This window comes from Pseudophryne corroboree, chromosome 8 (assembly GCF_028390025.1).
Source record: "Pseudophryne corroboree isolate aPseCor3 chromosome 8, aPseCor3.hap2, whole genome shotgun sequence".
NCBI lineage: Eukaryota > Metazoa > Chordata > Amphibia > Anura > Myobatrachidae > Pseudophryne > Pseudophryne corroboree.
In genome coordinates, this window is record NC_086451.1 from 181,728,637 (window position 1) to 181,752,291 (window position 23,655).

The 23,655-nt window shown below is 46.9% G+C and overlaps 1 protein-coding gene across 2 annotated transcripts in view; it reads right to left on the reverse strand.

Annotated features, from left to right (window-relative positions):
- The window catches only part of LOC134948776 (gamma-aminobutyric acid receptor subunit alpha-3-like), a 995,050-nt gene that overhangs the window by 68,247 nt on the left and 903,148 nt on the right, over window positions 1–23,655 (reverse strand). For both annotated transcript variants that reach the window (XM_063936997.1, XM_063936998.1), the window contains exon 7: window positions 16,644–16,787. In XM_063936997.1, coding sequence (XP_063793067.1) covers window positions 16,644–16,787 — 144 coding nt within the window. The remainder of the gene's footprint in view (window positions 1–16,643; window positions 16,788–23,655) is intronic.

Consider the following 23,655-nt stretch of genomic DNA (forward strand, 5'->3'; position numbering starts at 1 on the left):
TTGGCCAATCCGGAACAATGAGTATAGTTCTTACTCCTCTCCTTCTTATTATCCTCAGTACCTTGGGTATGAGAGGAAGAGGAGGGAACACATAAACCAACTGGTACACCCACGGTGTCACTAGAGCGTCCACAGCTATCGCCTGAGGGTCCCTTGACCTGGCGCAATATATTTTTAGCTTTTTGTTGAGGCGGGACGCCATCATGTCCACCTGTGGCCGTTCCCAACGGTTTACAATCAGCTTGAAGACTTCTGGATGAAGTCCCCACTCTCCCGGGTGGAGGTCGTGCCTGCTGAGGAAGTCTGCTTCCCAGTTGTCCACTCCCGGAATGAACACTGCTGACAGTGCTATCACGTGATTCTCCGCCCATCGAAGAATCCTTGTGGCTTCTGCCATTGCCACCCTGCTTCTTGTGCCGCCCTGGCGGTTTACATGGGCGACCGCTGTGATGTTGTCTGACTGAATCAGAACCGGTTGGTTTTGAAGCAGGGGTTCTGCTTGACTCAGGGCGTTGTAAATTGCCCTTAGTTCCAGAATATTTATGTGTAGGGAAGTTTCCAGACTTGACCATTGTCCTTGGAAGTTTCTTCCCTGGGTGACTGCCCCCCAACCTCGGAGGCTTGCATCCGTGGTCACCAGGACCCAGTCCTGTATGCCGAATCTGCGGCCTTCGAGCAGATGAGCAATCTGCAGCCACCACAGCAGAGACACCCTGGCCCTCGGGGACAGGGTGATTAACCGATGCATCTGGAGATGCGATCCGGACCACTTGTCCAACAGATCCCACTGGAAGATCCTTGCATGGAACCTGCCGAAGGGAATTGCTTCGTAAGAAGCTACCATCTTTCCCAGGACTCGCGTGCAGTGATGCACCGACACCTGCTTTGGTTTCAGGAGGTCCCTGACCAGAGATGATAATTCCTGGGCCTTCTCCTCCGGGAGAAAGATCTTCTTCTGGTCTGTGTCCAGAATCATGCCCAAGAACAGCAGACGCGTCGCAGGAATCAGCTGCGACTTTGGGATATTCAGAATCCAGCCGTGCTGTAGCAGCACTTCCTGAGATAGTGCTACGCTGACTAGCAACTGCTCTTTTGATATCGCCTTTATAAGGAGATCGTCCAAGTACGGAATAATCATGACTCCCTTCTTTTAAAGGGGCATCATCATTTCGGCCATTACCTTGGTAAATACCCGCGGTGCCGTGGATAGACCGAACGGCAACGTCTGGAATTGGTAATGACAGTCCTGTACCACAAACCTGAGGTACTCCTGGAGGGGTGGATAAATGGGGACATGCAGGTAAGCATCCTTGATGTCCAATGACACCATAAAATCCCCCTCTTCCAGGCTTGCAATAACTGCCCTGAGCGATTCCATCTTGAACTTGAACTTTTTTATATAAATGTTCAAGGATTTTAAATTTAGAATGGGTCTCACCGAACCGTCTGGTTTCGGTACCACAAACATTGTGGAATAGTAACCCCGTCCCTGTTGAAGGAGGGGTACCTTGATTATCACCTGCTGAAGATACAGCTTGTGAATTGCCGCCAGTACTACCTCCCTTTCTCTGAGGGCAGCAGGCAAGGCTGATTTGAGGTAACGGCGAGGGGGAGTCGCCTCGAACTCCAGCTTGTATCCCTGTGATACTACTTGCAGAACCCAGGGATCCACCTGTGAGCGAGCCCACTTGTCGCTGAAGTTCCGGAGACGCGCCCCCACCGCACCTGGCTCCGCCTGTGGAGCCCCAGCGTCATGCGGTGGACTTAGAGGAAGCGGGGGAAGATTTTTGATCCTGGGAACTGGCTGTCTGGTGCAGCTTTTTCCCTCTTCCCTTGCCTCTGGGCAGAAAGGAAGCGCCTTTGACCCGTTTGCTTTTCTGAGGCCGAAAGGACTGTACCTGATAATACGGTGCTTTCTTAGGCTGTGAGGGAACCTGAGGTAAAAATGTCGACTTCCCAGCTGTTGCTGTGGATACGAGGTCCGAGAGACCATCCCCAAACAATTCCTCACCCTTATAAGACAGAACCTCCATGTGCCTTTTAGAATCAGCATCACCCGTCCACTGCCGGGTCCATAATACCCTCCTGGCAGAAATGGACATTGCATTAATTCTGGATGCCAGTCGGCAAATATCCCTCTGTGCATCCCTCATATATAAGACGACGTCTTTAATATGCTCTATGGTTAGCAAAATTGTATCCCTGTCGACGGTGTCAATATTATCTGACAGGGTATCAGACCACGCTGCAGCAGCACTACACATCCATGCTGAGGCAATTGCAGGTCTCAGTATAGTATCTGAGTGTGTATATACAGACTTCAGGATCGCCTCCTGCTTTCTATCAGCAGGCTCCTTCAAGGCGGCCGTATCCTGAGACGGCAGTGCCACCTTTTTTGACAAACGTGTGAGCGCCTTATCCACCCTAGGGGATATCTCCCAACGTGACCTATCCTCTGGCGGGAAAGGGTACGCCATCAGTAACTTTTTAGAAATTACCAGTTTCTTATCGGGGGAAGCCCACGCTTCTTCACACACTTCATTCAACTCATCTGATGGGGGAAAAAACACTGGCTGCTTTTTCTCCCCAAACATAATACCCTTTTTAGTGGTACTTGGGTTAATGTCAGAAATGTGTAACACATTTTTCATTGCCGTAATCATGCAACGGATGCCCCTAGTGGATTGTGTATATGACTCATCCTCGTCGACACTGGAGTCAGACTCCGTGTCGACATCTGTGTCTGCCATTTGAGGTAGCGGGCGTTTTTGAGCCCCTGATGGCCTTTGAGACGCCTGGGCAGGCACGGGCTGAGAAGCCGGCTGTCCCACGGCTGTTACATCATCCAGCCTTTTATGTAAGGAGTTGACACTGTCGGTTAATACCTTCCACATATCCACCCACTCTGGTGTCGGCCCCGCAGGGGGTGACATCACATTTATCGGCATCTGCTCCGCCTCCACATAAGCCTCCTCATCAAACATGTCGACACAGCCATACCGACACACCGCACACACACAGGGAATGCTCTGACTGAGGACAGGACCCCACAAAGTCCTTTGGGGAGACAGAGAGAGAGTATGCCAGCACACACCACAGCGCTATTTTAATCAGGGATTTACACTAATATAAAGTGATTTATCCCTATAGCTGCTTTGCATATACAGTTTGCGCCTAAATTTAGTGCCCCCCCTCTCTTTTTTACCCTTTGAGCCTGGAAACTGCAGTGGAGAGCCTGGGGAGCTGTCTTCCAGCGGAGCTGTGAAGAGGAAATGGCGCCAGTGTGCTGAGGGAGATAGCCCCGCCCCTTTTTTGGCGGACTTCTCCCGCTCTTATATTTATATTATGGCAGGGGATTTTTGCACATATATAGCTTATTAGGCTATATTATGTGCCATTTGCCAATTTAAGGTACTCTAATTGCAGCCCAGGGCGCCCCCCCCCCCCCCCCCCCCCCCAGCGCCCTGCACCCATCAGTGACCGGAGTATGTGGTGTGCATAGGGAGCAATGGCGCACAGCTGCAGTGCTGTGCGCTACCTTAATGAAGACCGTAGTCTTCAGCCACCGATTTCCAGGATGTTCTTCTTGCTTCTGGCTCTGTAAGGGGGACGGCGGCGCGGCTCCGGGACCAGACGATCGAGGCTGGGCCTGTGTTCGATCCCTCTGGAGCTAATGGTGTCCAGTAGCCTAAGAAGCCCAAGCTAGCTGAAAGCAGGTAGGGTCGCTTCTTCTCCCCTTAGTCCCTCGTAGCAGTGAGTCTGTTGCCAGCAGATCTCACTGAAAATAAAAAACCTAACAAATACTTTCTTTATTAGGAGCTCAGGAGAGCCCCTAGTGTGCAACCAGCTCGGGCCGGGCACAGATTCTAACTGAGGTCTGGAGGAGGGGCATAGAGGGAGGAGCCAGTGCACACCAGATAGTACCTAATCTTTCTTTAGAGTGCCCAGTCTCCTGCGGAGCCCGCTATTCCCCATGGTCCTTATGGAGTACCCAGCATCCACTAGGACGTCAGAGAAATAGCAAAAATGACAAGCTGTATTAGAGCTTGTCATACAGCTTGTCATTTTTGCTATTTCAAGCCTCTGAGTGCCGTCTGTTTATTGGGACTATGCATTATTATTTGGATGTAGCACCTGAGCCTGTCTGATCTTAACTATCCGAGTGCCGGCTGCCTGTGGAATGTATATATATACATACATACAGTAGAGATGAGCGGGTTCGGTTTCTCTGAATCCGAACCCGCACGAACTTCATGTTTTTTTTCACGGGTCCGAGCGACTCGGATCTTCCCGCCTTGCTCGGTTAACCCGAGCGCGCCCGAACGTCATCATGATGCTGTCGGATTCTCGCGAGACTCGGATTCTATATAAGGAGCCGCGCGTCGCCGCCATTTTCACACGTGCATTGAGATTGATAGGGAGAGGACGTGGCTGGCGTCCTCTCCATTTAGATTAGAAGAGAGAGAGAGAGAGATTGACCTGATTTACTGGAGCTTAGGAGTACTGTAGAACTGTAGAGAGTGCAGAGTTTACTAGTGACTGACCACAGTGACCACCAGACAGTGCAGTTTTATTTAATATATCCGTTCTCTGCCTGAAAAAAACGATACACAGTGACTCAGTCACATACCATATCTGTGTGCACTGCTCAGCCCAGTGTGCTGCATCATCTATGTATATATCTGACTGTGCTCAGCTCACACATCTTATAATTGTGGGGGAGACTGGGGAGCACTGCAGTGCCAGTTATAGGTTATAGCAGGAGCCAGGAGTACATATTATTATTAAAATTAAACAGTGCACACTTTTGCTGCAGGAGTGCCACTGCCAGTGTGACTGACCAGTGACCTGACCACACTGACCACCAGTATAGTTAGTAGTATAGTATACTATATTGTGATTGCCTGAAAAAGTTAAACACTCGTCGTGTGACTTCACTTGTGTGGTGTTTTTTTTTTTATTCTATAAAAAACTCATTCTGCTGACAGACAGTGTCCAGCAGGTCCGTCATTATATAATATATACCTGTCCGGCTGCAGTAGTGATATATATATATATTTTTTATATCATTATTTATCATCCAGTCGCAGCAGACACAGTACGGTAGTTCACGGCTGTAGCTACCTCTGTGTCGGCACTCGGCAGTCCGTCCATAATTGTATACCACCTACCCGTGGTTTTTTTTTCTTTCTTCTTTATACATACATACTACTACTACATCTCTTTATCAACCAGTCTATATTAGCAGCAGACACAGTACAGTACGGTAGTCCACGGCTGTAGCTACCTCTGTGTCGGCACTCGGCAGTCCGTCCATAATTGTATACCACCTACCCGTGGTTTTTTTTTCTTTCTTCTTTATACATACATACTACTACTACTACATCTCTTTATCAACCAGTCTATATTAGCAGCAGACACAGTACAGTACGGTAGTCCACGGCTGTAGCTACCTCTGTGTCGGCACTGGGCAGTCCGTCCATAATTGTATACCACCTACCCGTGGTTTTTTTTTCTTTCTTCTTTATACATACATACTACTACTACATCTCTTTATCAACCAGTCTATATTAGCAGCAGACACAGTACAGTACGGTAGTCCACGGCTGTAGCTACCTCTGTGTCGGCACTGGGCAGTCCGTCCATAATTGTATACCACCTACCCGTGGTTTTTTTTTCTTTCTTCTTTATACATACATACTACTACTACTACATCTCTTTATCAACCAGTCTATATTAGCAGCAGACACAGTACAGTACGGTAGTCCACGGCTGTAGCTACCTCTGTGTCGGCACTGGGCAGTCCGTCCATAATTGTATACCACCTACCCGTGGTTTTTTTTCTTTCTTCTTTATACATACATACTACTACTACATCTCTTTATCAACCAGTCTATATTAGCAGCAGACACAGTACAGTACGGTAGTCCACGGCTGTAGCTACGTCTGTGTCGGCACTGGGCAGTCCGTCCATAATTGTATACCACCTACCCGTGGTTTTTTTTTCTTTCTTCTTTATACATACATACTACTACTACATCTCTTTATCAACCAGTCTATATTAGCAGCAGACACAGTACAGTACGGTAGTCCACGGCTGTAGCTACCTCTGTGTCGGCACTCGGCAGTCCGTCCATAATTGTATACCACCTACCCGTGGTTTTTTTTTCTTTCTTCTTTATACATACATACTACTACTACATCTCTTTATCAACCAGTCTATATTAGCAGCAGACACAGTACAGTACGGTAGTCCACGGCTGTAGCTACCTCTGTGTCGGCACTGGGCAGTCCGTCCATAATTGTATACCACCTACCCGTGGTTTTTTTTTCTTTCTTCTTTATACATACATACTACTACTACATCTCTTTATCAACCAGTCTATATTAGCAGCAGACACAGTACAGTACGGTAGTCCACGGCTGTAGCTACATCTGTGTCGGCACTCGGCAGTCCATCCATAATTGTATACCACCTACCCGTGGTTTTTTTTTCTTTCTTCTTTATACATACATACTACTACTACATCTCTTTATCAACCAGTCTATATTAGCAGCAGACACAGTACAGTACGGTAGTCCACGGCTGTAGCTACCTCTGTGTCGGCACTGGGCAGTCCGTCCATAATTGTATACCACCTACCCGTGGTTTTTTTTTCTTTCTTCTTTATACATACATACTACTACTACATCTCTTTATCAACCAGTCTATATTAGCAGCAGACACAGTACAGTACGGTAGTCCATGGCTGTAGCTACCTCTGTGTCGGCACTCGGCAGTCCGTCCATAATTGTATACCACCTACCCGTGGTTTTTTTTTCTTTCTTCTTTATACATACATACTACTACTACATCTCTTTATCAACCCGTCTATATTAGCAGCAGACACAGTACAGTACGGTAGTCCACGGCTGTAGCTACCTCTGTGTCGGCACTGGGCAGTCCGTCCATAATTGTATACCACCTACCCGTGGTTTTTTTTCTTTCTTCTTTATACATACATACTACTACTACATCTCTTTATCAACCAGTCTATATTAGCAGCAGACACTGTACAGTACGGTAGTCCACGGCTGTAGCTACCTCTGTGTCGGCACTCGGCAGTCCGTCCATAATTGTATACCACCTACCCGTGGTTTTTTTTTTCTTTCTTCTTTATACATACATACTACTACTACATCTCTTTATCAACCAGTCTATATTAGCAGCAGACACAGTACAGTACGGTAGTCCACGGCTGTAGCTACCTCTGTGTCGGCACTCGGCAGTCCATCCATAATTGTATACTAGTATCCATCCATCTCCATTGTTTACCTGAGGTGCCTTTTAGTTGTGCCTATTAAAATATGGAGAACAAAAATGTTGAGGTTCCAAAATTAGGGAAAGATCAAGATCCACTTCCACCTCGTGCTGAAGCTGCTGCCACTAGTCATGGCCGAGACGATGAAATGCCAGCAACGTCGTCTGCCAAGGCCGATGCCCAATGTCATAGTACAGAGCATGTCAAATCCAAAACACCAAATATCAGTAAAAAAAGGACTCCAAAACCTAAAATAAAATTGTCGGAGGAGAAGCGTAAACTTGCCAATATGCCATTTACCACACGGAGTGGCAAGGAACGGCTGAGGCCCTGGCCTATGTTCATGGCTAGTGGTTCAGCTTCACATGAGGATGGAGGCACTCAGCCTCTCGCTAGAAAAATGAAAAGACTCAAGCTGGCAAAAGCAGTAGCACCGCAAAGAACTGTGCGTTCTTCGAAATCCCAAATCCACAAGGAGAGTCCAATTGTGTCGGTTGCGATGCCTGACCTTCCCAACACTGGACGTGAAGAGCATGCGCCTTCCACCATTTGCACGCCCCCTGCAAGTGCTGGAAGGAGCACCCGCAGTCCAGTTCCTGATAGTCAGATTGAAGATGTCAGTGTTGAAGTACACCAGGATGAGGAGGATATGGGTGTTGCTGGCGCTGGGGAGGAAATTGACCAGGAGGATTCTGATGGTGAGGTGGTTTGTTTAAGTAAGGCACCCGGGGAGACACCTGTTGTCCGTGGGAGGAATAGGGCCGTTGACATGCCTGGTGAAAATACCAAAAAAATCAGCTCTTCGGTGTGGAAGAATTTCACCAGAAATGCGGACAACAGGTGTCAAGCCGTGTGTTCCCTTTGTCAAGCTGTAATAAGTAGGGGTAAGGACGTTAACCACCTCGGAACATCCTCCCTTATACGTCACCTGCAGCGCATTCATAATAAGTCAGTGACAAGTTCAAAAACTTGGGCCGACAGCGGAAGCAGTCCACTGACCAGTAAATCCCTTCCTCTTGTAACCAAGCTCACGCAAACCACCCCACCAACTCCCTCAGTGTCAATTTCCTCCTTCCCCAGGAATGCCAATAGTCCTGCAGGCCATGTCACTGGCAATTCTGACGAGTCCTCTCCTGCCTGGGATTCCTCCGATGCATCCTTGCGTGTAACGCCTACTGCTGCTGGCGCTGCTGTTGTTGCTGCTGGGAGTCGATGGTCATCCCAGAGGGGAAGTCGTAAGCCCACTTGTACTACTTCCAGTAAGCAATTGACTGTCCAACAGTCCTTTGCGAGGAAGATGAAATATCACAGCAGTCATCCTGTTGCAAAGCGGATAACTGAGTCCTTGACAACTATGTTGGTGTTAGACGTGCTTCCGGTATCCGCCGTTAGTTCACAGGGAACTAGACAATTTATTGAGGCAGTGTGCCCCCGTTACCAAATACCATCTAGGTTCCACTTCTGTAGGCAGGCGATACCGAGAATGTACACGGACGTCAGAAAAAGACTCACCAGTGTCCTAAAAAATGCAGTTGTACCCAATGTCCACTTAACCACGGACATGTGGACAAGTGGAGCCGGGCAGGGTCAGGACTATATGACTGTGACAGCCCACTGGGTAGATGTATGGACTCCCGCCGCAAGAACAGCAGCGGCGGCACCAGTAGCAGCATCTCGCAAACGCCAACTCTTTCCTAGGCAGGCTACGCTTTGTATCACCGCTTTCCAGAATACGCACACAGCTGAAAACCTCTTACGGCAACTGAGGAAGATCATCGCAGAATGGCTTACCCCAATTGGACTCTCCTGTGGATTTGTGGCATCGGACAACGCCAGCAATATTGTGTGTGCATTAAATATGGGCAAATTCCAGCACGTCCCATGTTTTGCACATACCTTGAATTTGGTGGTGCAGAATTTTTTAAAAAACGACAGGGGCGTGCAAGAGATGCTGTCGGTGGCCCGAAGAATTGCGGGCCACTTTCAGCATTCAGCCACCGCGTGCCGAAGACTGGAGCACCAGCAAACACTCCTGAACCTGCCCTGCCATCATCTGAAGCAAGAGGTGGTAACGAGGTGGAATTCAACCCTCTATATGCTTCAGAGGATGGAGGAGCAGCAAAAGGCCATTCAAGCCTATACATCTGCCCACGATATAGGCAAAGGAGGTGGAATGCACCTGTCTCAAGCGCAGTGGAGAATGATTTCAACGTTGTGCAAGGTTCTGATGCCCTTTGAACTTGCCACACGTGAAGTCAGTTCAGACACTGCCAGCCTGAGTCAGGTCATTCCCCTCATCAGGCTTTTGCAGAAGAAGCTGGAGGCATTGAAGAAGGAGCTAAAAGGGAGCGATTCCGCTAGGCATGTGGGACTTGTGGATGCAGCCCTTAATTCGCTTAACAAGGATTCACGGGTGGTCAATCTGTTGAAATCAGAGCACTACATTTTGGCCACCGTGCTCGATCCTAGATTTAAAACCTACCTTGGATCTCTCTTTCCGGCAGACACAAGTCTGCTGGGGTGCAAAGACCTTCTGGTGACAAAATTGTCAAGTCAAGCGGAACGCGACCTGTCAACATCTCCTCCTTCACATTCTCCCGCAACTGGGGGTGCGAGGAAAAGGCTCAGAATTCCGAGCCCACCCGCTGGCGGTGATGCAGGGCAGTCTGGAGCGACTGCTGATGCTGACATCTGGTCCGGACTGAAGGACCTGACAACGATTACGGACATGTCGTCTACTGTCACTGCATATGATTCTCTCAACATTGAAAGAATGGTGGAGGATTATATGAGTGACCGCATCCAAGTAGGCACGTCACACAGTCCGTACTTATACTGGCAGGAAAAAGAGGCAATTTGGAGGCCCTTGCACAAACTGGCTTTATTCTACCTAAGTTGCCCTCCCACAAGTGTGTACTCCGAAAGAGTGTTTAGTGCCGCCGCTCACCTTGTCAGCAATCGGCGTACGAGGTTACATCCAGAAAATGTGGAGAAGATGATGTTCATTAAAATGAATTATAATCAATTCCTCCGCGGAGACATTGACCAGCAGCAATTGCCTCCACAAAGTACACAGGGAGCTGAGATGGTGGATTCCAGTGGGGACGAATTGATAATCTGTGAGGAGGGGGATGTACACGGTGATATATCGGAGGATGATGATGAGGTGGACATCTTGCCTCTGTAGAGCCAGTTTGTGCAAGGAGAGATTAATTGCTTCTTTTTTGGTGGGGGTCCAAACCAACCCGTCATATCAGTCACAGTCGTGTGGCAGACCCTGTCACTGAAATGATGGGTTGGTTAAAGTGTGCATGTCCTGTTTATACAACATAAGGGTGGGTGGGAGGGCCCAAGGACAATTCCATCTTGCACCTCTTTTTTCTTTTATTTTTCTTTGCGTCATGTGCTGTTTGGGGAGGGTTTTTTGGAAGGGACATCCTGCGTGACACTGCAGTGACACTCCTAGATGGGCCCGGTGTTTGTGTCGGCCACTAGGGTCACTAATCTTACTCACACAGCTACCTCATTGCGCCTCTTTTTTTCTTTGCGTCATGTGCTGTTTGGGGAGGGTTTTTTGGAAGGGACATCCTGCGTGACACTGCAGTGCCACTGCTAGATGGGCCAGGTGTTTGTGCCGGGCACTTGGGTCGCTGAGCTTAGTCACACAGCTACCTCATTGCACCTCTTTTTTTCTTTGCGTCATGTGCTGTTTGGGGAGTGTTTTTTGGAAGGGCCATCCTGCGTGACACTGCAGTGCCACTCCTAGATGGGCCAGGTGTTTGTGTCGGCCACTAGGGTCGCTTAGCTTAGTCATCCAGCGACCTCGGTGCAAATTTTAGGACTAAAAATAATATTGTGAGGTGTGAGGTATTCAGAATAGACTGAAAATGAGTGGAAATTATGGTTTTTGAGGTTAATAATAATATGGGATCAAAATGACCCCCAAATTCTATGATTTAAGCTGTTTTATAGGGTTTTTTGAAAAAAACACCCGAATCCAAAACACACCCGAATCCGACCAAAAAAATTCGGTGAGGTTTTGCCAAAACGCGGTCGAACCCAAAACACGGCCGCGGAACCGAACCCAAAACCAAAACACAAAACCCAAAAAATTTTAGGCGCTCATCTCTAACATACAGGGCCGTTTCTAGACAATTTGGCTCCCAGTGCGAGATTTCAAAATGCGCCCCCCCCCCCCCCCCAATTGCTCTAAAAAAAAAAAGTGTGCCCCCCCCCCCATATAGCCATAAAAAGAAAAAGCATGCGCGCGCCTTAGGCGCGCGCTCCCGACAAGGGTGTGTGGCCTGATTAAAATGGGCGTGGCCTCATCTGATATCATCACACCCACCACAGGGGGGAAAAAATAAAAATAAAAAAGTCCCCTTTTTACACATTACAGCAGGCAAGTGTCCCCATATTACATAGCGCGGCAGGCAGGTGTCCCCATTTTACACAGCGCGGCAGGCAGGTGTCCCCATTTTACACAGTACGGTAGGCAGGTATCCCCATTTTACACAGTACGCAGGCAGGTGCCCCCATTTTACAAAGTGCAGCAGGCAGGTATCCCCATTTTACACAGTGCGGCAGGCAGGTATCCCCATTTTACACAGCACGGCAGGCAGGTATCCCCATTTTACACAGCACGGCAGGCAGATATCCCCATTTTACACAGCACGGCAGGCAGATATCCCCATTTTACACAGCACGGCAGGCAGATATCCCCATTTTACACAGTACGCAGGCAGGTGCCCCCATATTACACAGTGCGGCAGGCAGGTATCCCCATATTACACAGTGCGGCAGGCAGGTGCCCCCATTTTACACAGCACGGCAGGCAATATCCCCATTTTACACAGTACGCAGGCAGATGCCCCCATATTACACAGTACGCAGGCAGGTGCCCCCATATTACACAGTACGCAGGCAGGTATCCCTATTTTACACAGTGCGGCAGGCAGATATCCCCATTTTACACAGTACGCAGGCAGATGCCCCCATATTACACAGTACGCAGGCAGATGCCCCCATATTACACAGTACGCAGGCAGATGCCCCCATATTACACAGTACGCAGGCAGATGCCCCCATATTACACAGTACGCAGGCAGGTGCCCCCATATTACACAGTGCGCAGGCAGGTGCCCCCATATTACACAGTGCGGCAGGCAGGTATCCCCATAGGCAGGTGCCCCCATTTTACACAGTGCGGCAGCGGCAGGCAGGTTTCAAGTTGAGAGGAAGGAAGGGGGAGAGGGGGGGGGAGAAAGAGAGAGAGAGAATACTTACGTCTTCCCGCTCTTCGGTCCCGCCGCCTCACGTCCCTCGCGCCGGCAGCCTCCTCCTTCTTGCTTATCTCATTATCGCCTCTCCCGAGCGTTCCAGCTCGGGGGGGCGGGGCTTCGCGGAATTCCGTCATTCCGCGAAACTTCGCCCCCCGAGCAGGAGCGCTCGGGAGAGGCGATAAGGAGTAACAAAGTGCCGCGGCGGACTTGGGTGTCCTGTGTTTTGTTTTGAGCCCGCTGTGAGCATACCTCCCAACTTTGGCCGCTTTGAAAGAGGGACACACGCGCGGCCGCGCTCCCGAAAAAGGGGCGTGGCCTGTGAAAAGGGACGTGGCTTCGCGGGAAGACCCGCGATCGTGAGCCACGCCCCCGATTTCGTCACTGAGGGGGCATGCCCAGCGCTCCGTGAGCCGCTGGCATGCCCCCTCTCCCTCTGTCTACAATGAATAGACGCTGTGCGCATGCGCACAGCGTCTATTCACCGCTGCTCTGCGAAGCAGGGCAGCGAAAGACTGAGCCTCCCAACTGCCCCCCCTACCGCGGGACACTACGGCCCGCGGGTGAGACAGCGGGACAGACCCCAAAAAACGGGACTGTCCCGCGAAAATCGGGACAGTTGGGAGGTATGTGTGAGTGCCGCTGTTCTGCCCCTTCTATGTATCTCTTCTGAGCTGTGCACCGCGGCCCCAGATGGATTTGTCTTGGAGTGCCTGCTAAATTGGGCTGCTATATATATATATATATATATATATATATATATATATATATATATATATATATTTATTTGGGAGCAAATGATCGATTGTCATTTGCTCTCATCCATTGCCAGGTTTTCATTCTAAGCAGCACTTGTCTGTGCCAAAGTACTGAATTTCTGTGTCGCACACACATATACAGTAAGATAAAGGCTACACATTAAATATTTAATTGTCGATACTCGCCTAGAGTATAGGTAACAGCTTGGTTTACACTTGTATGTAATGTAATTTATTTTCATTATGCTTGAGTCAGTGTTTTTTAAGTTACCTGTGTCTGTAAAGCAGAGGCGTATAAATGCCTGAGGAGGGCTGTGTACCCCCCTCCACTGACCATCCTAGCCCTCTAGCAAGTTGGGTACATGGTGCTATCTTCCCAGTGATATGTGGGTGATGGTGTATGTGCATAAGATAGCAAAGTTTCTGGAACAGTGCTTTCTGAAGATGTCACTAAAAGGATGGAACTGTGTAGGAGGGGAGAAACATTTGCTGGTAGCATCAACATGCTCCAGTGACATGCAAGATGACACTGTAAAGAGAAATAAAGAAGATGGCGGGCTCAATCAAGAAAAGATGCCACGAGCAATGGAAGAAGAGTCTGTAGAAGAAAGAAGAGTATCTATTGGTCAGAAAAAGCAAGAAGAGTCAAGAAAAAAAGTAGCCCTGGGCCAGCAGAGGTCTTTGCCCACTGCTGCCCAAGTGAATGCTGTATCAAGAGAAGGCCAAGGCTTCTGGAGCAGATAAGGCTTGTGGTATTGTACTTTCTTTACAGGACATCACTTGCAAATTGTCCATGAGGGAACTCTTCCCTACTATTGATCCCTTAGTCGCCCTCCACAGGTCAGATTAAAACCGAAGTTAGAACACCACAGAAAGGTTCCTCTGTCTTCCTTAAGCTTTTTGACAGAACACTGCCACATGGGGAGTCTGCCTAGGTCCTTACCCATCTTTCTGTTTTTCAGGTGCCTGTCCTTGGAGTGTAATGGGATTTTTGCTCTTCACAGGTTGGTGTCTGCGGAGCTGTTGAGTCAGCACTACAACATTAGCGTATTCATTTGCTTGGCGCATGAATATATGCCCAAGTTGATCTGCTTCATTTAGTCATGTACGCCTGCTTATACACAGACAGTGATTTCTAATTTCTTCTCCATGTGCTTGTTTATGCAAAACTTTTTGTTCATACATGAGATAGTTTCTACTGTATCTCTTTGGTGCCAGCTAAAACAACCTTCTGCTGTATTACAGAGGTTTTAATTGATGATTACTAGTAAATAAGTTGTTCCATGGTTTATAGCTGGGTACACACTTAGCAATGTGTGCCCAGTGCAATATCACTGCTGAAGGGACCTGGCATCCAGTAAGCTTTCCACAAGAGTTTTTAGTGTTTCTGTGGGAATTTGTGCTCATTCATTCTGTAGAGCATTAATGAGGTCAGGCACTGATGTTGGACGAGAAGGTCTTGTTCACAATCTCTGTTCCAGTTCATCCCAAAGGTGCTCGATGGGGTGGAGGTTAGGATTCCCGGTGGGCCAGTCAAGTTTTTCCACACCAAACCCATCAAACCATGTCTTTACAGTCATTGCTTTGTGCTCTAGGGCACAGTCATGTTGGAATAGAAAAGGGCCTTCCCCAAACTGTTACCACAAAGTTGGAAGGATAGTATTGTCCAAAATTATTGGTATGCAGAAGCATGAAGTTTCCCTTCACTGGAGATAAGGGCCTAGCCCAAACCCTAAAAAACAGCCCTATACAATTATACCTCCTCCACCAAACTTTACAGTTGACATAATGCAGTCAGGCAGGTAACGTTCTCCAGGCATCCTCAAAACCCAGACTTGCCTATCAGACTGCCAAACAGAGAAGCGTGATTTGTCACTCCACAGAAGGCTTTTCCACTGCTCCATAGTCCAGTGTTGGTGTGCTTTACACTACTCCATCTGATGCCTGGCATTGGTTTTGGTAATGTGAGGCTTGTATGCAGCTGCTCTGCCATGGAATTCATTTCCATTAAGCTCTTGCTGCACATTTTAGTGCTTACTTTAATGCCAATGGAAGTTCAGAACTCTTCAGCTAATGGAATCAGCAGAGTGTTTGTAAATTTTATGCACCATTCGCCTTAGCAGTCGTTAAACCCGCTCTGTGATTTTACATAGTCTTCTGCTTCATGGCTGAGTTACTGTTGTTCCTGAATGCTTCCAATTTCCAATAATATCACTTACAGCTGACCACGGAATATTCAGCAGAGATGAAAGTTAACTAACCGTCTTATTGCAAAGGACGCATCCTCTGACAGTACCTTGCTTGAAGTCACTGAGCTCTTCAGTACCACCCATTTTGTATCATAAATGTTTGAAAATGGAGACTGCATGGCTGGGTGCTTGATTTTATACACCTGTGTGCAACGGGTCTGATTGAAACACCTGAATTCAATAATTAACAGATGTGACCAAAAACTCTTGCCCATATGGTGTATGTACAGTCCTTTTTTGTGGCCGAACTGCAATTGTTACTTGTGTGGGTACAGGTTGGTAAACAATTATTTTGGGGGGACTTGGCTGATGTACTAAGACACAGGATTTTCTGGGTATGAATGACAGCATTTGCTGAAATTGTTTTCTCAGGAGACAGGCAAATGTAATGATTTTTGCAGGCATGAAGTGTGTGGTATGATGAGTATCGCATAGACGGTACATACTGTAGCATGCTTGTCATTTAGACAGTATAGCACAGTGGTTCCCAAACTGTCTGTCGTGGCATCTGGGATGTCACGTGGGCACTTGTAGGGAGTGCCATTGGTTGGCAGTCCAGAACCAATTCAAATTATTTATGGTCAATGTGATGCGCAAAATCAATGCTGGTGGCCACCAATAACAATATATGTTGACAAACACAAGCACAACCCTGTCCACCATCACATAATTGAACCTATGGATGACAGAAAGGAACAATTTATTTATTGTAATTTTATAATTTTTGCTGAATTTCGCAATGAGAAACTTTTGGCCTAATTGTGGCATGGGAAAAATGCTGATAATCTAGGGTGCCATGAGTCAAGAAAGTTTGGGATCCACTGGTTCAGCATGTAAAATTTCCAGCAATCACTGGTATGTACCACCACCCCAGTGTGTTTGTGTGTAATTTGCAATAAAAAAGTTGATGATTACCAATAAATGTTCCTTGCTTTTATCTTTTAAATAAATCTGTGCAGGCAGTCCTTTATCTATATAACACATAGTATATCTGTGAAATAAACAAGTCACATGTTTATTTTTCATTATCTTGAAAAAATGTACTGCATACCGTACCTGTGCTTGATCTGATTGTTTCAGTTCCTATCACCAAACCTAGAAGGTCATATTGATTTAGTCTAGAGCCACCTGGGGCAACATCAACAGATTTACCAGAGTCATTGGTCCATGCATAAACTACTTCTGTACTGGGATAAGCATCTGCGAGAGAAAAACAAACAACATTGCTTAAATGTGTACTCTCCAGCAAATTCTGATAATGCCAACAGAAACAAAATACTGTATGTCAGCTTGTTATCTAAATACCTAATTTGATAAATAAATCTATAATTATTAATTCAATTTATTAATGTTTATGATATACAATAAAATATAACCACTCATGTTCAGCACATAAGTGTGATGTCATTACATATTAAGGAGTCAAAGTAAAAAAAAAAATGATTCTATGAAGGAGAATTGAATGATACAGTATGTCTTATGCAAATTGATATCTGTGCTACTATAAAATCATGTGATTAAAAAGTTGAGATATCCGCGGACCCTCATGTTTTGGTTTTGGTTTGATTTGGCCAAAACCAACATCAGTCTTTTGGTTTTTGGTTTTTGCATGTGGCAAAGCCATCCTCAAGTGTTTTGGTTCGGATTTGGTTTAGGATTTCATGAAAATTTATAAAAACAGCTAAAATCATTTATTTTGGACCTATATTTGTTTCTACAGTATTACTAACATCAAAAACATGAATTTCCAGTCATTTCCAGTCAAGTTTGACTATACTCTCCTGTGTGAAATGCCACATGAAATCACAAGGGAGGGACTTACAAGCAATCCATAACTCAAGATTCTGACTTCAAATCTGATTTCCGAATCAGGGGAAGCTATGAATTCGTACTCGGTTTGACTCAGATCCCCTAAAGGGATCCGAGCCGGAACTCGGATCTACTTGAATCCCTTTAATTAAGGTGGGTTCGGATTTCTAAAAAACTCGAATCAAACATCTTTTTTTTAAAAGCAGTAAAAGGTGCATACTACTGAAAAGTTGCATACATGTAACAGTAAAATGTTACTGAGATTTATATGATACAGATGTGTCCTTATTTTCCTACTGTAGCATTTTTCTGGCATATGGTGCGACACACATTGTGTTACTTAGATGCTTTGCAATGTGTATCGACTCCTGGAATTATTTGCATCATAGCCACACACACACTAACACACAAACACATATTTTTAGAGAGAGACAGAGATAGAGAGAGACTCAGTCAAATATTAAAGCACTGAAGACTGTCAGTAGTTTTAATTAGGGATGTGCAGGCTCGGTTTCTAGGAAACCGAGCCCAACCGAACATCCGGTTTCCGAGGGAATCCGAGGGCTAGCTCGGGTTTTCCAGCCTTGCTTGGATTCCAAAACAAGGCAAAATTTAACCTTCCCAGCATCAGATCTTGCGTGTTTAGGTGGTGATTCAGGTACCATTTCACAACAGACGCCGGACAGAGAGCACAGCCATTAAATTGCCAGGTCATTAATATTAACCACTTAACTCACGATTTTTTCCCCAAAGAACCGCTCAGAAATTGTTGTGTTTTTTTAATAAGTGAATTAGGTGAAGAACATGAATTTAATCCTATTCAAAATGATTTAAAAAATAATAATATTTTTTCAAACATCGGAACATCGATCAGGAACTTCACGCCCAAAGGGACATCGATAACATCGCAGCCATCGTGATTTTAGTTTTTAGAGCCCGGACAGCTGCCAGGTACACAGTGGGGGCTTGGGGGCGATGATTTACACTTACAAGTGGCTGCTATTGGCTGCAGCCACTGGGGGTGAGGAATCTTGCCGTGTTGACCGATCAGCAGTGATCGGCAGCATGGCAACACTGGGTGCTGGAAGGCAGCACTGGGTGCTGGAAGGCAGAGGGACCTTACGGTCCCTCTGACAGCAGCAACGGAGGGAAGTTTATCTTCCCTGCCGCTGCTAACACTGTTTATCTGACTGGTCGCATCCTGTACGACCAGGTCAGATAAAGCACTTGCAGGCATGGTCACATCAGATGAAACCAGGCCAGGCAAGTGGTTAATATTTATCCTCCTTACTGTGGCACTGCACACAGCTCAGAGCTCCTTAAGACACCATTATTTATTTTTATTTTAATGGCATTATTTTTCTCAATCATAACATTAACCCATTATTTTATTGGTGCACAGTCAGTCAAACTGGTGCTGTAAGCCTGCTGTGCAGTCAAGAGCTTCTAATACAGCGGCAGCACTGACCCTTGGGGCACATCAGTGTATTTGGACACTGCAGTGCCCAGGGCCACTGCAAAGTTTCTCAGCACCCTAGGCAAAACTTCAGCCTTCTGCTCCCCCCCCCCCCTGCAGGGATGGAGGAGCCTGGTGAAGCTGTGACACAGAACATGTGAACATGAAGTGGGCAGGAGGGGATGGAGGGACACATGATCTGGGGACATGAGGTGGTGACTCACACATGATCTGGGGACATGAGGGGAAGGGGTTACACAGGCCCTAGGGACATTGGGGGGGCACAGGACCTGGGGACAGGGGGAAGTGACACAGAACATGTACACAAGATGGGGTAGTGGTGACACAGGGCCTGGGGCTATGAGGATGAAGAGTGGGAGAAGAGGGACACAGAACCTGGGTACATGGGGGTGAGGTAACACAGGAGATGTACAGTACATACGCGGTGGTGGAGATGACACAGGACCTGGGAACATGAGGGTAGAGAGAGGGATAGGAGGGACACAGGACCTGGGGACATGGGGGGTGACACAAGACCTGGACACAAGAGGGGGAGGTGGTGACACAGGTCCAGGGGACATGAGGCTGAAGAGTGGGAGAAGAGGGACACAGAACCTGGGGACATAAGGAGGGGGGACACAGGATATGGGAGGGGGACACAAGTACCTGGGGAAGAGGTGACACAGTACCTGGGGACATGAGTGGGAGGGGGTGACACAGGACATGGGCACAAGATGGGGAAATGGGGAGGAGGGAAACAGAACCTAGGGACATCAGGAGGGAAGTGGGACACAGGACATATACACATGAGGGGGATAGCATGACAGTGTACCTGGGCACATGAGAGTGGAGAGAGGGAGAGGAGGGACACAAGACATGAGGACATGGGGGGTGATACAAGACCTGGACACAAGAGGGGGAGGTGGTGACACAGGTCCAGGGGACATGAGGATGAAGAGTGGGAGAAGAGGGACACAGAACCTGGGGACATAAGGAGGGGGAACACAGGATATGGGAGGGTGACACAAGTACCTGGGGAAGAGGTGACACAGTACCTGGGGACATGAGTGGGAGGGGGTGACACAGGACATGGGCACAAGACGGGGAAATGGGGAGGAGGGACACAGAACCTAGGGACATCAGGAGGGAAGTGGGACACAGGACATATACACATGAGGGGGAGAGCATGACAGTGTACCTGGGCACATGAGAGTGGAGAGAGGGAGAGGAGGGGCACCAGACATGAGGACATGGGGGGGGGTGATACAAGACCTGGACACATGAGGGGGAAAGGGTGACACAGGACCTGTGGACTTGAAGTCGTAACACAGGACCTGGGGACATGGGGGGGTGGCAAAGGACCTGGGAACATCGGGGAGGAAGTGGGGGGGATACAGGATCACGCACTGAGCCGGCTGTTCAGTGCTGTATATGCTTGGGGGAGGTTCTCTCCTCGCCTCATATTAGTTTCTCCTCCTCTGCCCATGGCTATCCTGTGCTGTGGGGGCAGCTCCAGTCAGGCGCTGTTTGTCAATGTCTAGCGGTTGGTGCTGGCAAGAACTCAAGAGCTAACTACAGGAGATGACAGCGTCGGCCGGGTACATTTTCATAATGCGCTGTGCTCCTTCTGGCTCTCTCCCTGGTGCCTGCATGACCATGTCAGGTCTCTTTCCTCTCTTCCTGGGGCTGATCTCTATGGCTGAGAGTCACCTGTGCCTGACTCCTTAAGCAGCTACTTGATTACACTGCACTGCTCCTATGCCCGCTGGCGATGACCCCTGATCTAGAAGAAGGATGTCTCTCTTTTAGAGACATCCTTCATTTTTCTCCAAGGCAATCTCATCGGGCCACCCCTCAGGTCCCGGCGCCCATAGGCAGCTGCTAAAGCTGCCTAATGGAAGCGCCGGCCCTGGCAGTGCCTATATTGCAGCTCAGTGCTCCCAATACAGGGCATACTAATGTTTTTGACACTGCATTACCTACATTGCAGCCCTGAGCTCCTAATGCAGGGCAGCATTAACCCTTTTCTGGTGCACACTGGTGCTATAACTGCTCTCAGTGTAGCCAAGAGCTCCTGATAGTATAACAGGGCAGCAGTAACCCTTTATTAATGCACACTGGTGCTCGCAAAAGATTTTGGTGTACAGTAGTTGTCATTTGTTATGTGTGTGTGTTCAGGGCCATGCCGTGCCACTGCAATAATAATATAAGTGCTGTCAGTCACAGTGTGAAGTTGTTGTCATTTGTAAAAAAAAAAAAAAATAAGAAAACATTTGTTTTTTTAGGGCCCGGCCCTGCCACTGTGTTAATAATATAAGTGTTGTGAGAAGTTGTTCTTGAGAAGTGTGAAGTCGAATTCGCAGTGTGAAGATGAATTTGAGAAAAACAGAACAAAGTTTTTTGTGTTTTTTTTTTTAAACCTGTGCGCTCAATAATGCACAGTAGGTGTCGTACCACTGCGTTAATAGTATGAGCACTGTGTGAGTTGCAGTGTGAAGTCGTAATTTGTGAAAAAACAAAAGAAAGTTTTTTTTTAAACTTGTGTGTGTTCAATACTGGTCAGTAGGTGCCTTGCCACTGCATTAATAATGTAAGCGCTGTGGGTTGATTTGGATTACAATCAGTCAACAGAAGAGCAGGAGTAGCAACCAAGTACTAACGTGGTGGCGGCTGCCAGGCATGATGATCATGATATAAGTACTTCAACATCTACAGTACTAAAGCGTTTAAGGTCATAGAGGGTTTAAGAAAGGGAACCTGAAATCAAAACAATAATTCACAATACAGAGTAAGGTTACTGGCGAAAAAAATATAAAATTGCCATCATGTGATTCACTACAGGCAGTGGCGAGGAAAGGCCTTTCTTTGCAATTGGTGGTTCTAGAACTGCTGTCAGCCAGCCATCTTCTTCTGTAACTTCACATGATAATGCACCACCTTTCCACTCAGGGGTAAAATTACCAAGTTTCATGCTTGCCAGTGTTTGCAATCTCAGGTACGTTTGGTTATTTTAGCAAACCACGGAAGCCTGCTATAGGCAAAACATGGGAATGTTGCATCAAATAGAACTTAAAAACATGGGGGATCATGCTAATATGATCATATACACCAGCATCCAAAAATTTCTAAAGTACTTTCCATAGAACATGGGAATTTACAAAAAAAAGTGTTTGCAGACACACCCATAAATTGTGCAAAGGTGGGCCAAAGTATACTTTTAAACTAGATGACCTCTTTAACAGAGTATTTGGAGAAACCTGCACAGTGCAATCTGTGCAGTTCTTACCCATGTAAAAGCAGTTTAACAGTTAAACAAACAGAAAAATTAAATTTTGGGGTCCCCCACACTAGCATAGCAAGCTCCAGGCTCTTTGAGCTAGCCCTGGTTAAAAAAACACAGTGAAAAAATGACATAAGGAACCACCATATTTAATGAACCAGCACAGGGCTCTTAGAGCCAGCCCTGGTTCTAAAAATATGGGGGATGAGGGAGATTACATAGGGCTCCCTCGTATATTTAGAACCAGCACCAGCTCCACTAACAGGGGGTTAATGCCACAGCCAGGGTACACACTTGATGGGGTCCTGTGGTCAAGGCATACATCCCCCTAACTTCTTGGGGAAGTGGAGACTCACCAATAGAGAGGTTCCCCAAGTATCAGCATGCAGGCATTAAGGGCCCATTGGTACCTATAGCCCCCTATAAAAGAAATATAATAAAGACATGACACACACACCGTTATAGCACATGCAATATCCACAACAACACCTTCATCATCAATATCCACATTAATGAGTGGACGTAGTCTTCTTGCATTCAATTTTCTATGGTTATCTAAATTTCCCCCTGTCCAGGATGCCTAAGAAGAATCATTGAACGCTAGGCCTACTACTCTGCTAGGAGTGAATCTCCAGGACTACTAGTAGTTTCAAACAAAAATTGAAAGTAAAACAATCCTTTGCAGGTGGAAGCAAGTATGAAAGCTGACATTCAGTTGCACAGCAGATCACTGAAGCTATAATGGCTATGCTAGTATTAGATCTATGACCATCTATGACAGTATGTACGCCATTAATGCATATGGTTTTACACAACTGAGTTGCTGTGTCCCTGCTATCAAATTCCATCTCAGTTCCATTTTACCTGAAAAACAATTCCTCGCCTGTACCAAGTTACTGAAACCATTCAACATTGTCACCTACGAAGTCAGTTCAGATAGTGCCAGTTTGAGTCAGGTGATTCCATTAATTAAACTAATGGAAAGGCAGCTTAAGAAACTGAAGGATGAAATTAAATGAAGTGATTCCGCTTAGTATGTTGGACTTGTAGATCAAGTTCTTTACTTGCTTCGCCAGGACCAAAGGTATGTCAACATCCTGGAACTGAAATCAGATCACTACATTTTTGCGGCTATACTTGATCCAAGGTTAAGTTATACATAGTGTCTTTCATTTCAACTGACACAGATCTTGAGATACAAAGAGCTCCTCGGGTGCAAGTTGGCAGCTCATGTGGCACATCACACAACAAAGTCTCCTCATTCTGTTTCTCCTGCAACTGCTGTCAGGAAAAACCTTAGGTTACCCAAGAGACATAACAGTGATGAGGATGAATCCACGCAGCAAACCAGATTGACTTTTTTGGCATCTGGCCAGGTCTCAAAGAATTGCCAAATGTAACCATCCATATAATGGTGTAGTATTATTTTAATGGTAGTGTACAAATGAGCATGTCAGGGAGTGCCTTTGACTACTGGGAGGTAAAAAGAATATTTGGAGCCCATTGTACAAACTTGCTTTGGT